Source organism: Cupressus sempervirens, chromosome 1 (assembly GCF_028749045.1).
Source record: "Cupressus sempervirens isolate cs-2001-9-10 chromosome 1, ASM2874904v1, whole genome shotgun sequence".
Classification (NCBI taxonomy): Eukaryota; Viridiplantae; Streptophyta; class Pinopsida; order Cupressales; family Cupressaceae; genus Cupressus; species Cupressus sempervirens.
In genome coordinates, this window is record NC_143118.1 from 523,781,081 (window position 1) to 523,798,861 (window position 17,781).

General features: G+C 37.2%; 1 protein-coding gene across 1 annotated transcript in view; it reads right to left on the minus strand.

Annotated features, from left to right (window-relative positions):
- The window catches only part of LOC149578523 (nuclear pore complex Nup85-like protein), a 287,051-nt gene that overhangs the window by 190,805 nt on the left and 78,465 nt on the right, over positions 1-17,781 (minus strand). Inside the window, exons 7-8 of the mRNA XM_089829616.1 lie at positions 8,020-8,139; positions 7,718-7,918 (exon numbers count right to left, since the gene is read on the minus strand). Coding sequence (XP_089685742.1) covers positions 7,718-7,918; positions 8,020-8,139 — 321 coding nt within the window. The remainder of the gene's footprint in view (positions 1-7,717; positions 7,919-8,019; positions 8,140-17,781) is intronic.

Here is a 17,781-nt window from a genome sequence, read left to right on the forward strand (position 1 = left end):
ATGCTTCCACAAAACCCCTTTTACAACCATGGGGCAGAACCAAAGTATGTGTCATTGAGCATACATGTTTAGGTCATTCCCTTCAATCCATGTCTAACCTATAGCCAGGTAAGTTTTAATTCATTTCTAAACTTTCAGGATTGTTTAAACCGTGCCTTTTGTGACCCTGTTACAACCATAGAGTAGAATCAAAGTATTTTTCACTAAGCATAAACGTACAGATGATAGTTGGGCTGCGATGGAGCGTCGAAGGAGCCAAGGGTTTTGCAAAGAGGATTTGTAGGAGGTAGATGGAGCTATGGTGTACAGGGGCTCAGAAGACAGGGTGGAAATCTCCCTTGGTTTCCCCTGCAATGGACTTGGGAGCCTCTAAAAGTTGTTATGGACCGTGGAGGAGAAATCCAAAATGGAGGTGATTTGAAGCGAGTCTGGTTCAAAATGGGGTCGAGCCAAGGTTTTTAAGAGGAGTTTCCTGACAAAGGAAGGAAGTAGTAAACGAGCATGGATCCCTAAAAACAAAGACAAAGCGATTTGTTAGAGCTAGAAACAAAGACAATGGACGAAAGGGTTGCAGATGTTAGGAATGATTCAGACACTTTGGAAGGAGAATGTCAAAGACCTAAGGGACGTGGCCTTCTTTTTGAAATCGGGTGGCGGGTGGCCGGCATACCCACATATACACAAGTGGATTGATGATCATTCGGGATGAGCGTTTTATCCTTAAATCTCTAACTAATGGTTTTTTCTTGGTTAAAGCAAAGAAAAATGAGAAGGATAGGATAATGTTCAATTGTTTGTTTCTCATGGGGGGTATAGATTTCTTTATATGAGATTGGGAACCTAATTTAAACCCTAAGCAAGTGATAGTTGATGAGATTCTGATCTGGGTGAGACTATATAATTTACCTCGTGAATATTGGCATGAAGACATCCTTAAGCAGATAGGGAATAAGTTGGGGAAGTTTATTTGTAAAGATGAAGTCATTGACTGGAAAGATTTTAGTCTTTATGCTCACATTTGTATCGCTTGGAAACCTCACCCCCCCAACCCTTTATATACAATATAAATAAGAACGTCGGAAGGGTATTTGTGGCAAGAGATAGAAGTGGAGAAAATAGTAGAAAATTGTGAAAAGTGCAAAAAATGAGGTAACAGAAAGGAGAACTACATCGTGGAAGACAAAAGGGAAAGGAAAGAAGACCTAGGGTTGACACTATTAACAAGTGTTGTGGGGATAGAGTAATTTTTTTTGGGGGGGGGGGGGGATTCTAGATAGTGGCAACAAGGATTCCACAAATGTTGTAGCAATTGTAGGTCCCAACCTACAAGATCTAGGGGTTTGTAAAGAGTTGGTAATGGCCCAGGTCCCCCACAGGCCCAGGAGTCGGTCTTTCATCTAGAAACTCTCCTTTGCCATGGTAGAAGGACAAAAAGGAGTGTTAGATTATACACTCATACGGCAGGCGGGCAAGCCAGCAATAAAATCTTAGCAGCAGTAAATAGACTCCCAAATCTCAGCCCGCAACATAGAAGATCTAATGATGTCTAGCTAGGAAGATGGGAGGAATAGAGAGGTGGTTTATAAATACATCCAAATCTCCTCGATTAGGGAAGTAGAGCAGCATGGAAAAATCATGGATCGAGGGATAGATTCGGCTTAGGAAGAAGAGGGGAGTTAAAATGAAGGGTATATAGAGGATGAGATGTTCTTTCTCCAAGAACATTAAAGAAAGTAAAAGCAGCATTCAACTGATGGAAAGAAGACTAGAGAAAGGAAGATTGTTCAAAACTTGTTGGAAGAAGAAGGCAAAATGAAAGGATAGATCCGGGAGGGACTTGTTCCCTCCTGGGGAGCAATGAGGCTCCTAACGTGGAATGTCAAGGGCTGCAATGCCTCTGACAAAAGAAGTTTGATCAAACAAGGCTAGATATAGTTTGTTTGCAAGAAACAAAGGTTAGTAAGGAGTTGGCAGCTAGGTTTTTAGGAGTAAGAATTCATTGGTTTGGTTGCTTTGTTGATTCAATTGGTGCTTCTTGGGGAATGGGTATAATATGGAATCCAAGGAATGTGAGAGCAATGCTAGAAGATCAAGGGAGGAATTGGATCATGACTAAGGTGCAATTTTTAACACATGATGTTAGTTTCCATTTGATAAACGTGTATGGCCCAACAAAAACAGAGGAAAAGGAGTTGTGGGATCAATTGTCGTAGAATACAGCACAAAAGTGTCATTATTGCAAGTGATTTCAATGCAACCTTGGGATTGGCAAATAAAAGAGGACTGGGCAAGATGGGTACAATTCAAGGTGATTTTAAGGACTTTGTTGACAAGAATGGTTTATGGGAGAGTAGACCAAAAAGTGGTAAGTTTACATGGACGAATTGAAAAGCAAGCTTTTTAGGTATTGCCGAAAGATTAGACTGATTCTTCCCGGGGGTAACTGGAGGAGTCTTCAAGTTTTCTTTGAAGCCGAAATACTTCCATTTTCTGCATCAGATCACTTTCAAGTCTCAATTTTTTATGAGCAGAGACAAAACTCCTTGAAGGAATTCATTCAAATTTGAGCAAATGTGGATGAGAGAGGAAGGCTTTTCTGAGATGGTTTGCATTTAGTGGACTCGAGCTCCTTTTTTAGAAGGTAATAGAAGTTTTAATTTTTTTGAGAAGTTGCACTATATCAAGAAAAAGTTGAAAATATGGAACAAAGAGAATTTTAAGCGTATTTACAAGGAGAAGGAAATCCTAGAGGGCTAATAGAAAGCCTTGAATAATAAGGTCATTCAAGATGGGATCGATGAGATTGAGTTTGGTTCAAAAATGGACTTAAAAAGTAATTGCGGGGAGATTTTGGCTAGGGAAGAATTTTTTTGGAAACAAAAGTCTTAGGAGTCTTGGTTAAGGGCAGATGATTGAAACACAAAATTCTTCCACTGTCCAGTAAAAACTCACAACATTATTAATAGACTTTTTAAGCTTCATTCTCCTGGATGTCAAGAGATTATAGATTTAGAAGAGATTAACAACTAAGTGGTGGAGTTTTTCTCACAGCTTTGGAGTGTTGGGGTTGGTGAGGAGAGAGTGCAAACAAAAAATATTATGGATGTCACTAATCTGATTTTAACAAAGGAAGACAACGGACATTTGTTGGCACCTATTTCTAGCTAGAGTTAAAGGCAATTGTTTTTGGATCGGCTGGAGACAAATCTCCAAGGCCTGATGGTTTTTAGGCATTTTTTTATCACAAATTCTAGAAAGTAATTAGTGGGGAACTGTTGGGTGTGGTAGAGGAATCCAGAGCTTGCGGGTTTGTTTTAAAAGATTTTAATACACTTTAGTGGCCTTCATTCCAAAGAAAGAAAGAGTGGTATCTATGGATGAATTCAAGTTGATCTCCCTATGAAACACCATTTATAAGATTATCTCCAAGGTGGTTGATTACAAACTAAAACAGGCTTTGGGGAAACTTATTTCTCTGGAGCAAAGTGACTTCATTCCAGGTAGGAACATTGCAAATGGTATTATAATGTCCCATGACGTGCTCCATTCCATTTTGACAAGAAAAAAAAGCTCTATGCTTCTCAAAGTAGACATTAGGAAGGTTTATGACCAGATAGATAGGAGTCTCTTGTTGAAAGTTCTAGAAAAATTTGGATTTAATAGTAGATGGATTCAACAAATTAGAAGCATCATAGGAGATTACAAGGTGTCGGTGCTTGTAAATGGTAGTCCTCAAGGATTCTTCACCGCATCTGGGGCGTTGCATCAAAGTGATCCAGTCTCATTGTTCCTTTTCATTTTGTTGGATGAGGTTCTAAGTCGGCTTATTTCTATGAAAAGGAATCACGAAGTTTGGAAAAGAGTTAGTAATGCAGATGGCTTAACCCCCTCCTCCCACTCACAGTTCGTTAACGACACTTTTTTAGTTGGAGAAGCTATCATGAGGGAAGAGAGTGTTATGAAGGTGTACATATAGAAGCTATACACATAGAAGAACTTGAAATGCTAGTTATGAAATGATGTTTCAATAGTTCACTAGAACATACCAAATTAAAATACTTCAACATAGAAAAATTGCAACATGAATTAGAACCATTGACATTCAACATAGTAACGTATTACATACCCAATAGTAACATCCAAAAATCAAAATTCAAATAGAAATTCAAGTACACATCCTAGTGGCGACATGGTTGAGGAATGGCGGAGGTAGCGGTGCTTGGGTACTCAAGTACCCGGTGTGGGGACGTCTCGAGGATGGGTACATCAAGGTTTGAGAGGGGAGTGTGAGTCTCCAAGTTACACTGATATAAACTGTCCTCCCTTGATGTCTCCTATTTTTGGCCCTCTAGGAAACATCCTAAAAACACATCCCCTGTTGTACCCCATCTCCATTCCCAAAATGCTATGGAACCATCATATAAATATTTTTATTTTTTATTTATAATGTGAATATTTAATTTTCAAAGTATAATGAGTGTCTTTAATTTTTAATGTACATATAATTTATTTATAATTTATAATTAATACATTTGATATTTTATATTCTTTTATTTTTGTATAATCAAAGTATTTAATTTTAATGTATGTATTTTTTATTTTTAATTAATACATTTGATTTTTTAATATATTTCTGAATTTTTTTTACTTACCCAAATGTACACAAACACAAAAGAAAAATCCCTACCTGATTCAGGTTTGAATTTTAATTCAGCACCATAGATTTTATATCCAGAGAAGCATTCAGATTTGTCACAAAATAGGGAAAATTATTCTAAACAAAGATGCTCCAAAAAGAAAATGGCATTTTGGAGCTGCAGCCTGTCTATGGGACCTAGGGTTTTTTAACCCCTGGTCTTTCAGCACTGAATAATGGCAGAAGACTAAATCCTTTTAAGGTGGATGGACATCCGGGAAAGCTGGGCGCGCGGCAGCAAACTTTGCAGGTATATGTTTAGTGCTTCTGGTTTTGATAGTGTGAAATTTTTTGAATCAAAAAATCTCACAGAATCGAAACCAGAAGCACTAAACATAAATCAAATGGATTGTATAAAGCTGATATTCTTAAACTTTGCACGGTTTCAACCATCATAGTGTCGACATTGACGGTAAATACGCACCCTCAATGTGGTGAATGCAGTGACCCAAGTTTGGGGGCTTTGAAGTCAGGAACTCTTCCTGCTCAGCTCCTGATAAGGGGGTAAGATTTTGGAGAGGCCACTAGGTGTGAAAGGGGCATTTACTCATGACCCCTTCTGCACAATGATTTCTTGATGTTGGGTCCCTCTGAAACCAGCTATTCCGCAAACAGATGCAGCCATTATTGCCACAGCCAATGCATGCACAGTGATATTGGAGGCTGAACTGGAAGAGGTCGATCACAATTTCGTTGTCTTCTTCGAATTAGGCTGATTGGTCATTTTTGGGGCTTTTGGCCTAGTTTACTAATCTACCTTTGCATCTTTGGTTTGATTCCTGCTTTGAGGTGATAGGTGATGCTTTGTGGGATTTTCTAATGGTGCATGAGTCATCAAATCCGCTTCATTCTACCTTTGCTAAGATCTTGGTATAAATGGATACTGCTAAGGGGCAGAGATTGTGAATAAGACATCTAATGGCAGCTGTACTTAGCCCTTGGATTATGAAGGTATCCCCTTTAGATGTAGACTGTGTTTTCAGATTGGAAATATGGAAGCCAAATGTGATAAAAGTGAAGTGTGCAAGTTGGCTTCACGGTGGAAGGATGCTTCTGAGCAACACTACATTGTGGATAAAAAAGGCAGAGCAGCAAAAGAGTTTTACTCGGGCTGTGTTTGGAGGTCAGATGCAATCATCTTCTAAGGAGATGGTGGAAAAACCCATATATTGACAGTGCAACTAATACACCTGATGATGGGGTAGTGCAGCAGACTAAAGGGGTTGCCACTCCAGCTAGAAGCGAGATTAAAACTTCAGTGGGGATTCGAGATACTGTGGATGATCAGCAAGCAGATAGAGATCAATCTCAACAAGAAGTGGAGTGTTAGATGGTCATGCCAGGACTTTTTTGGCTTGTTCAATGGAGTAGAATGATGCTGCTAGGATGAAAAAGGGTTGCCATGTTGTGATAGGATAGAAGAGCAGGAAAACAAAGTTAGGGTCTTTTGAAATGACTCTTTGTTCAAATACAAAGGTTGGAAAACAATGGTAGATCTTGATTATGGTCTGTTAATGGACCGTTGTTTGTTTGGGAATGTAAATTCCCTAAATGTATCCACCCTTGAATCAGGGCAAGTTCAATCCCGATTCAGAATAAAATAAAACCAAACCTATTACTGATCAAAAAAAGAAAAAGAACTTCCTAAAACACACTCCACCATAACTTGCATAATATTAAAAAACATATACAAGCACCGCACAGTGCAAAGGTAAAATATCATTCAAGGTAAAAGCTAATCCACAAAAAAAAGTTGTCACACTGTCAAGTTGTACAAGCCTACCTAATTTAAAAGGAATAATATTACATCTATTTGCATGTCAAAAATAGTACCTCCATTCAAAGAATCCTTGCTTATAGAATTGTATCCACTTAAAATCTTCTTTGTTTATACTATGAGCTACCCAAACTTGCACCATATTAATGATGTATACAAGCAACCCACCATTGCTCGAAAAAAAATCATTCAAGGTCAACCCTCGAGAAAAACTTGCCACACTATCAAGCTGTGCATGCCTGGATAACCAAGAAGAGGCAAAGTTACATCTTGACCTATAAGCACAATTCAAATTGTGCCTCCTTCCACAAGATTCCTTCTTCATACAATTGTCTCGGACCTACATAAAAAAATATTCTACATTTGTACCATGAGCTGTACACAAGAAAATTAAATCAAAATTCAAATCCTTGCCAGTTTGGCCTTCATCAATAAGAAAAATAGCACCACCACAAAGTAAAGCTTACAGGAAAATAACAAACATTTGTTGGATGGTCCATAAAAGTAAATGGTTTTAAGTAAACTTTACAATTTCAACCCCTCTCCATTTCCCCATGGATCTGATACAATTATTGGGACCGACCGTGATGTAGCTCTGGTAAATACTATTTAATTTGTACAGAAAAGTACAAATTTTAATAGATGAAGCCCACTGAATTGTTTATGATTCCAACCAGGCTTAAAAAATCCTTTAAGAACCATCGATTTCCCCAACTAGCACAACCACCTACACTTAAAAACCTCATATTTCTTTTTCAATCGAACTTGATTTCATGTGCTAAATTTTGAATCATAACACTGACAGGGAAGAATTGTGATGTAATCCACCACTTTTCACTTTCACCCTCTAGTCTCTTTCCCCAATGCCAGATTTTGGAGCATGTAGTGCCATCAACCCTGATTCACAATTCTAAACAATGTAAGATTAACCCAGGCACAACCTAACTATGTATGTGCGTTAAGCATTGTAAACATTCACTAGCATTTTGAATTTTGCGGAACTGCCCTATCTGAGTTAAGAAATCACAAGGCAACCTCCATGAGATTTTCTGAACAATAAATCAAACAAACTTAGATGCATATAATCATTGTTTCCAAAATGCCAAAAAAGCAAACAATGAAATCAAATTTGGAAAAAAAAAATTAAAGCTTACACAAAAATACAAATGACTAAATTAAGAGTTCGCCACTTGATATATAGAATATTGATAATGTGACCAGAATAGCAAAGGCATGCATCTCACCATTGCAAATGGTCTAATGTAGAGAAAGTGAGATATCATTAGTTCCATCCAGTGACAAGTAACAGAAGCAAGAGTATCAATGTCACCCAACATTATCCGTATCAACTTTTTCAGTCCACGCATTGTTGGATGGTGATCACATTCATTCCAGAATACACTACAATCCAACATTGCCACTTGGGCATGCCACTTGTCCCAAGCCTGCAGAAGTCAAATTGGATTTAGTTGTAACCATCTGCAGTGCATGTTATCTATGCAAACAGAAAATATGAGCTAAACCAGTTCCAACTAAAATCAGTTACCTTCACAAAATCAGGCCTCAAATTAAAGCACTGGCCCAACCCAGAAGCAGGCAAACTTGGGCGCATACGTGGCATTTTTGAAATAAGCACAGCAACTGCCTCCACCAGTCCATTTTCAGTCTGTATAGATTTTAATTGCACTCATCAGGAGTCCAATATGCAGCAGATTGAACTCTAAACATGTGTTTCATTCTTGGCTTCTAAGTTCATAGAAATAGATACAATAAACAATTTATATCATTTCCAACATTGTTTTGTAATGACAAAAAAATTATATAATACACAAAAGCTAAATTCCATTTGTTGGTAACCAGAAAACAAAGGTACATGAAGAAGAACTTCAATGTGTCAATGTGTTCCTCCACTATAGACATTTATCAATATAATAGCATCTAACATGGTACAAATTAGCTACTGGAAATTTCCTGCTTTGATGATATCATTCTTAGCATTATCCTTGTTCACACAGTCTACAACTGACAACATTTTTCTTTTACGGAAGTTATGGTATATCATTTGCATTCAATAAAAGTTTTATTTTATGGATGCTGATGCGTACTGCATATGTAAGATATTTTACAGATTTCATTCTTCTTGTACCTCACATTATGAACACAAATCTAAGACATAAAACCAAGCAGAACGAGAGGTTCATGCCATAATCAATGTTTAAGGCAGCAGAAGACAATCTATCATTTTGTACGGTCAAAAGCAATAGTAAGAATTATTTGGAACTTGGTCCATTTTGCATGTTTGGAAGTATAATGTCATGAGCCCAAATTAATATGTACAATAAAATAATACTTAAATACATATACACTATTTAAATATCTTCATGAAATAGTTAATTTTAATTAACCTATAAATATTAAATAACAATAAAATTAAATATAATTTCTTATTATTAATAAATTAACTATATTTTAACAAGATATTATATAAATCATGTTACATTTATTATAAATTAATAAATTATTAAAATATTAAATGAGATGTTATTTTTATTAGATTATAAGAAATATTCTTATATAATAAAATAATATTAATTAACATTCTCATATAAGATGTCTTTTAAAACCAGAAGAAGCATCTTTTTAAAATATAAGGTATATAATTTTAAAATGAAGGAACAATGGGGTATTAACCGTAAAATTTTAAAAAAATGAGGAATGGCAGACAGCCCGGATCATCACAGTGGTATCACAGCATGATCCTGCCATCCTGCAGGGTAAGGAAAAATAAAGAGAAACTATCAATCTAAAATCAACATAAGAAATCCGTATGAAGATTAAAGACAACTAGGAAAGAAGCAAGTAATAGCCCAAATGATGTTGTAGCATGATTCATTTTTTCCAAAAAAATAAAAAATGCACATCTATTAATACAAATATTTGCAGTTAACTGATATCATAGTACTGAACTGTATTGATCAAGTCTAGTGCAGTATATCAACTGGGTTTCAGTGTAACTATCTCTATCTGAGTTAACTTTCAGTAAAAGCACAAGCAGCAATGGACTTTAGTCATAAAGACAAGAAGCAAGCAAAATATAACACGATAAGGAAAAAAGCAATACAAGCAATCATATAAAGATGCTGAGAAGAGAAGGATTTGTATCTGGAACATGGAATTAGTTTTAGATTTGATAGGAAGGACTGGTTACAACACATCCCAGGAAGATTCATGAATAATAGGAGGGAGATCATTTTAAGAAGTCATTATAAATTACCATAACCATCATCAGTATGGCAACAAGAATAAGGGCACCGACATTGAAGGATAATCAGACACCTAATTACGATAATAGTAATATGGAAACAATAAATCGATCATTCTGATTGACTTTGAATCTGCATACTTCACTGTTAAGTTCACCTTGAGTAGACAAATTATATGTTTAATGGAATTCGCTAACAATTGTGGACCTTGATTCTTACTGAATATGCCTAACAATGAGCGATATGAAACCTAATCTATCAGATCTGACACTAATATCTGGAGACCCACATAATACCAGGGGCCTTCATCTTGACTAAATTATATATCAGTACTGAAGGATACATGATCTATCAACAATAATAAAATATTGATGCACCAAATATATATACCACAATCCTGGATAATTGGTTGTCATAACTTTATAGAAAATGTTCAATCAATATCTGGGTATCTAACACGACACACTAGACAAGTAATAGGGGGGGAATTCTGAAAAAATATAATCGGATACTGTATGTAAAAATAAATCCCTAATCGTGGACAAGTCATTACATGCTGGATCAATCGCAAGTATGGAGGAATGTTGTTTAGTTGGACAAATTGGATGACAAGAAGGCTTGTAATGAAGAAAGAAATTAAACCACATTGCCTTGATCAGCGACCTCACTAGAGGAATAATATGTAATTTATTATTAAAAATAAAACCGTCATTGTCTTGACTGAGGGAGAAATTTTACATGCACCATTGCCACATTGGATGAATAGGTAAGACCCGATCCTGCAAGCATTGTCAGTCATACAATCGCCTTCTCCCAAGCACACAAAAAAGGATAACAAAGAGAATTAAATTGTATTAAACGAGTCTATCACATATCATTAGAGAAGATTACAAATTTCCTTACGTACGAATTCAGTAGAGGAAAAATGCCAACTGAGATTTAAATCATGACAGGCATTACAAGTTCCAAGTAACACAAGAAACACCGCCGAAAAAATAGATAATAAATAAACAAAAATTCCTCACCTTGATCGTGGAAGTCAACAGACATGGAACCGATTAACAACCAAATCATTTCACATGGATTGTGTCGGGTGGATATTTTGCAAACAACAGTTTCAGGTAAAATCCCATCGCAAAATAGGATGACCAGCCACAGCATGTGAGATAGTCTCTCCTACCTTAAAAGGAAGGCTCCCCCTTCCCACCATTCCTTGGATCAACTCAAAGTAAGCAAGAAGTTGAGAGATTTTGTAGAAGGGTGTCACCAATATTCTTTCCTCTTAACTTTTAGGATTGAATCCACTTACCCGTGGAGCGAGTAATAGGCAAGGTGAAATCTCTAACTACACTTCTATCTAAAAGCTGAAAACGGTGATACCAATAAACTAACACTAACTCAAAGGCTAGCTGAAAGTGTACCAATTTGGCTCTAAGTCCAGTCGTAATTCTATATGAGTAAGCTTTACTAATTATTTTGTTAATCAAGAAAGCGATATAAGCTACAGACAAAGCTTCTAGTCTATGTATCTCTACAATTGCTCCTAGTCAAAGTTTCGGCTCCAATTGCTTCTTAACTCTTGTTACACTCAATTATCAAGAACACAAGATTACATGAATCAAAGATGATGCTACACAATCAAAGTTCTAGTGGCAAAATTTCTCCAGAGCTCTGTTGCATACAATAAAAGATGATTTTACAATAAGAGGGCGCTCCTTTATATAGACAAAGGAGTTGAGAAAAATAAGGAGGAAAAAGCAATGTTACCGGACTCAGACTTGCCTTTCACTCGGAAAGTCAAAATCCAACTCGGACTTGGCAAGGACTCATAAAATTGAAAAACCCATGAAATACAAAGATTTTTAAGGATTTTAAGATTTTTCCATCCATCCTGTAGTCAATTAACATCAAATACACAATAATTGAGATAAATAGAAGCTACTTAATATACATACACAATTTTGTATAGATCACATAAGTATAGAAACGAATTTTTGAAGAAAAAAAACTACATAACACAGTATAAAATAATAAACATAGTGCCACTACAATGTCAAATGTCTACGATATTCATGGATTACGAAATCTATGGTATCAAAAGTTCAAAACATATATCAAAATAACAACTAGAGTGTAGAATAGTAGAAGACTAAGGCTCATAGTAGCATATGTCCTCCTACGAGTACACTTAAGATAAGTCATGGAAGACTGTAGTGCCATCCTCTCTCCCTCTATTTGAAGCTACCTCATCCTTATCCCCGCCCTCGTCCTTATCCTCATCCTCATCCTCACCCTCACCCACATAATCCTCATCATCAGACTCGGATCCATCACTCCTAGCCTTAAGGTCCTGCACTCTGTCTCCTCGCGCTCTAGCCTCCTCGACTGCCATCATTACTGCCTCAACCTCTTGATCCACCTGATCAACCCACTCCACGTCTTCATCACTGAAAACAGGATCAGTCATCTTTGTGTTCCATTTTGAATGTGGATCAACATTCTCTAATGCAATCGGTGATGTATCGGTGCCCAGGATCTATCTATGGCAAAGGCGAAGGTTGTAGTGAACAAAGATAAGATCATTCAATTTTTGCACTACCAACCTATTGCACTTCTTTGAGTGTATATGCTCAAATTGACTCGAATTGTGTTCGAATTCTGATGCACTAGATGGCTGGCTCAAGATGTGAATCTCAATCCTCTATAAATTTGGCACCTTAGTGCCAAACATCTCCCACCATGCATCTGAAACAAGAAAAATTTAAACTTTGACTTTATCAAATTAGAATGGTAATAGATTTTAAAATTACGATGTAGAATCATAGATTTTTATTTTTTTACGAGGCATCAATTTTGTCCTATTTTTGTTGCACAACTCTCATGCAAATAAGTCCCCTTGAGCTTTCTTAAACAACTCAATCTCATGGACTACAATTGTTCTAACTCCTGAATCAGGTGACATTCTCTCTACAACATCATAAAGGCCACTCCACAACTCATTATTAGCCTTGAAATGTGGGCTGAATTGGTATGCTAGATTAAGAAAGTAGGTCGCTACATGTAGAGCCTGTGAAGTAGATTGTGCCAACGTCTATCAATGACATCCCATATAGACCCATACCTATCTCAATTCCTTGCAAAAAAAAGAGCAACTGGCCTCCACCCTATCCATACCCTTAGATGTAGCCCATTGAGGGCTTCTCTCCAATAGCAATTCGTAGGAGAACGACAAGCGGCTTTATGAACTACATTCATTATGAAAGTTGAAAGAAAAACAATCAGCTTTAAGTTTTTGTTTAAAAGATGAACAATAATTTATAACATAATTTTATAAACAAAAAAGTTGAAATGAGGACAAAAAGGAAAATTACCTTCACAATCTCAGCGATAAATGTCCAAAAGAAAGCCTCATCAAAAATGCGATCAGTTGTATCAGTCCCTACAATGGTCTTTGCATATGATGATGCGATCCACTCCTCACATACAAACATGCATCTCAAACCTCCCTTTGAATCAAGAAAAGATTGCAATGTGAGAAAATTGGTCGCAAATCTAGTGACCCCTAGACGAGACAACTCCTTTTGTTCTAAATATTTTCTCATGAAATTGAGGACCCATGTATGATTATATATGAATTTGCATAAACTCCTTCCTTGTTCTATAATTGTTTTTATCCAAGGGAGTTTACCAAGATCCTCCAACATGAGGTCAATGCAGTGCGTAGCATAAGGGGTCCAAAATAAGTGAGGGTGTCTCTCCATAAGAAGCTTTCCTGTAGCAACATAATTTGTTGCATTATCTATAACTATCTGCACCACATTCTCCTCACCCATGTCCTTTATCATTTCATCCATTATCTCACAAAGATATTCAGCATTCTTTGTGTTTTCTGAGACATCAATTAATTTCAAAAATACCGTGGCACTTGAAGAAAAATAAATAAATTAGTATAATGATCAACGATCAATCATTAATTCATAATTTATAAACGTAATCACTTAATCAAGATTCTAAATTTTTAAGTACAAGTTCTACTTCTAAATTTTTAATGTCTCCAATTACCTGGTGTTCTACCCTATTTATCAAGTAACACCAAACAAAAATGAAGATTTGAATAAGAATATCCTTTACTTAATATTAGCCGAATGATGGTGCTCCGATTTGCTAGATCCAAGTGAAGTGCTACAAGCAACAGAATATGTGAGGGTTGAATCCCACCGAAACAGGAAATAGCCAAGTAAGGAAGATCTTTCACTTTCAAAATGGCAAATTACAGAGAATCCCAACTGTAATTCGCAGTACAAATAATTAATCCAAATTACATACATACGACTACTTACAAGCCATGCTTAAATACCCTTCGGGAAAACTTTCTTTGGTGTACAAAGATAGCCGACGGCTAAACTTACCTACGGAAACAAAACTAAAATGGGTCTGAGATATTTTAAATCAATCGGTCCATTAACAAAGATTTGATTAATAAACTATTTTATGACGGGGATATTATAGTCCTCCCGTCCCAAATTTTGCTTGTCCTCAAGCAAACGCAGTGTTGAATGCTGAAGAATGTGCTCACCTTCCCAGGTTGTGTCGTCCAATAGCAAGTGTTTCCAACGTACCAAATATTCCTTCACCGTTCAGTTCTGCAGGGTCTTCTCACGTACTTCAATAATCTCGGTTGGTTCCAATATGAGTCTTCCTTCTTCATTGAGCGGTGGTAGGTCTGTAGTTACCATGACGTTCTGTCCCACAACTTTCTTCAGGCAGGAAACATGAAAAACATTATGAATATGGCTCCCTGAAAGATCCCTGATGGATCTCTGCTGCTAATCTGTTGTAGCTTAATTATATTTTTTCTTTTTAATTTTCTTTTTCCTGTTTATTAAAGTTTTTTTGCAGAACTAGACGGAAATGCAGAAGAGTTTGTTTGTTTTTGCGTTTTTGATGATTATTCAACATAGAAATGAGGAGCAAATGATATGAAAAGAGTCTGAAAATAAATAACAATATGCAGCAAAATCAGAATTGATACAAATCGTACCAAGCAGATCTCTGAATTATAGAGCCAAATAAAGGATCCAGTACATTTTCCCTAACAATGACGCCAAACTGGCTGATGGAAAAGGACTGTTAACATGCAATCGTCTGCTGCTGATTATCTGACTCTCTATATTTCAAAGTGCTGCAAATGGCGGCTACTGTTGCAAGGCTCACTTTCCCATGTACCAATAATTGTGCCCTGCTAAACAATACTGCAAACCCAAGCTGAAATGGCGTCCTCCTTCCCTGATAATAGCTGATACCACTGAAAATTTCAAGATCAAATACTGCTGAGGGTTACGTCCCAACCAGTAAATACCCTGGGGTTTGCGTCCCAAAATAAAATCGCCCAAGCAGAGCAAATTTGTAAACAAGTTTAAAATGCATAATATGAATGAGGAATGGTGCCTCCATCTCCTTATAACCCCTTCCAAAGCAAATCGAACCCTAAAGTGACTCCAAAAGGCATTGGGTTACAAAAGTGATTTAAGTCTTATTTTAAAGTGGCAATGTTACTAAAAATGACCTTTTTTCTCCATAGACATAAATCCGTTCACTGAATCACCCTGAGACTAAAGAGAAAGATTTAGAAAAGTTCAAGACCTTTCCAACGAGCTATCACACCAAGGGGTATGCATCCAAATGAGGTCAAAATTCCCCTTATTACTCCAAAATGGCTATTAACTTAGCCTTATTTAATTATTAAACGCTAACTTAGGAAATATTAAAAATATAACCCAAATAGCTACAAAATGCCCAACTGACATCACAAACCATAAAATCATCCTATCACCTGTTTGTGACTGAAGTCGGAAATCAAGGATCCATTGGCAGTCTCATCCCTAAAATCTAGGGATGCTCCTAAATTTTAGGAAACAAGCTCTATCCCTCTGAAACTGAACCCAAAGAGAAAACTCATGGAAACCCAACCCTGTGCATGATCATACCACCTAAAAAGTAGGAATGGACCTCATAAATATAGGAACTGTCTCCTAAAAACAAGAAACGTCTCCCAACTGATCAATAACCGCCAGAACACCAAGTCCCCAACACGGAATAACCATACTGAGTCTCTATCCAACCCTGTCAGCCTACAAGACCCCATAATAAGTTGACTCACATGTCTCTGCTAGACTGAGCTAGAGTGGGGACATGACACTCCCCTCCAAAAGTTCCAGTTCGTAGGCAACTTCACCAATGCGGCGAACTACACAATAAGGGCTGTAAAATCGTGGCTTCAGTTTTTCTTTTCCTTTATTTTTCAATGAGGATTGTCGGTATGGTTTGAGCTTGAGGTAGACCAAGTCTCCTACTTTGAAACTCCTCTCTATTCGGTGTCTGTAAGCGTACATCTTTTGTTAATTTTGTGTCTATTGTATTTTTTTCTTCAGGTATCTTAGAATGTCATGTCCCTCCTGAAGCCAGTTCCTTGCCCTTGGTGTGCGACTGTCTCCCATAACTATGTCAATGAAGGAGAGGGGTTTGTACCCATTTAGAGCTTTGAATGGTGCCATCCCAATGGACATGTGGTACGTGGTATTGTAACAATATTCCCCTAGGTGTATCCATTTGACCCATGCTCATTGTTGTGCTGAAACATAGTTTCAAAGGTAACCTTCGAGCCACTTGTTTATAATCTTTGTTTGTCCATTTGTCTGAGGGTGGTAACTTGTACTTGGTGACATTTTTGTCCCTGCCAATCAAAACAGTTTTGTTTAGAAGATACTAATGAATTGCCCATCCCGACCACTGACAATGTTTCGGGATAACTCGTGCAGACGAAAGACCTCTTAAAAACAGATAGAAAACTTGTGCGGCTTGAAAATCTGACGGGATGGTGAAAAAATGTGCGTACTTTTTCAATCTGTCAACCACGAAGATGCAATCCTTTCCATTCACCTTCGGAAGTCCAATTATGAAATCCATCAAGATACTTTCCCACCTATGTTCTAGAGTTGGCAGAGGTTGCAGTAATCTGGCAAGTAGAGTATGTTCGGATTTGTTCTGCTGGTAGACCGCACACTCTCTTACATACTGCAATAAGTCTCCTTTAAGTCTTTTCCATGAAAACCTCTCCCTGAGACGTTTGTACGTTTTGAGGAAACCAGATGTCCTGCCAAGGGTGAGTCGTGAACCTCCTTCAAGATTTTCTACTTCAATTTGGATTTCGGCACTAAAAATATCCGATTCTTATAGTAAATGATGTCATCTACCACTTTGTACCGACAATCCTGGGTGTTGCCATCCATTAGCTCACAGGCAAATATGTTTTTGGAATATTCTACCAACAAATGTGCTTTCCAATCAACTGAAATCTGGGTTAGTAAGCAGATGGCCGGTTTCCTGGACAACGCATATGCAACCATATTGTTCTTTCCTTTCACATATTCAATGTCAAAATCAAAAGCCTGAATCTTGCTTACCCATTTTTGTTGCCTCTCATTCAAGTCCCGTTGCTCCAAAAAATATCTCAAACTATTGTGATCTGTACAAAAGACAAACTTGGCGCCCACTAGATACTATCAAAACTTGGTTAGTGCATGTACGATGGCCAACATCTCTTTGTCATGGATGGAATATAAGCATTCTGTTTGTGTAAACTTCCTGCCTCTCATAGGCTATGGGGTGTCTATCTTGCATCAATACAGCGCCAATGCCTTCTCAGGATGCGTCGCACTTCATAATGAACGATCGAGTGAAATTAGGTAAAGCAAGCACAGAACAAGTGCTCATTGCTTCCTTCGACTTATCAAAAGTGAGTTGTGCCTTTTCATTCCACTAGAAGGATCCCTTTCTTGTCAGATCTGTTAGTGGTGCATTGAGCTGAGAGAACCCCTTTATAAACCTTCGGTAATAACTGCACAGTCCGAAAAATCCTCGCAACTCTGTGAGTGATTTTGGAGGAGGCCAATCAAGAATACCCTGAATCTTCCCCTAATGAACTTGAACGCCATATTTACTAACAACATGTCCCAGGTACAATATTTCTGTCATACCAAATTGAC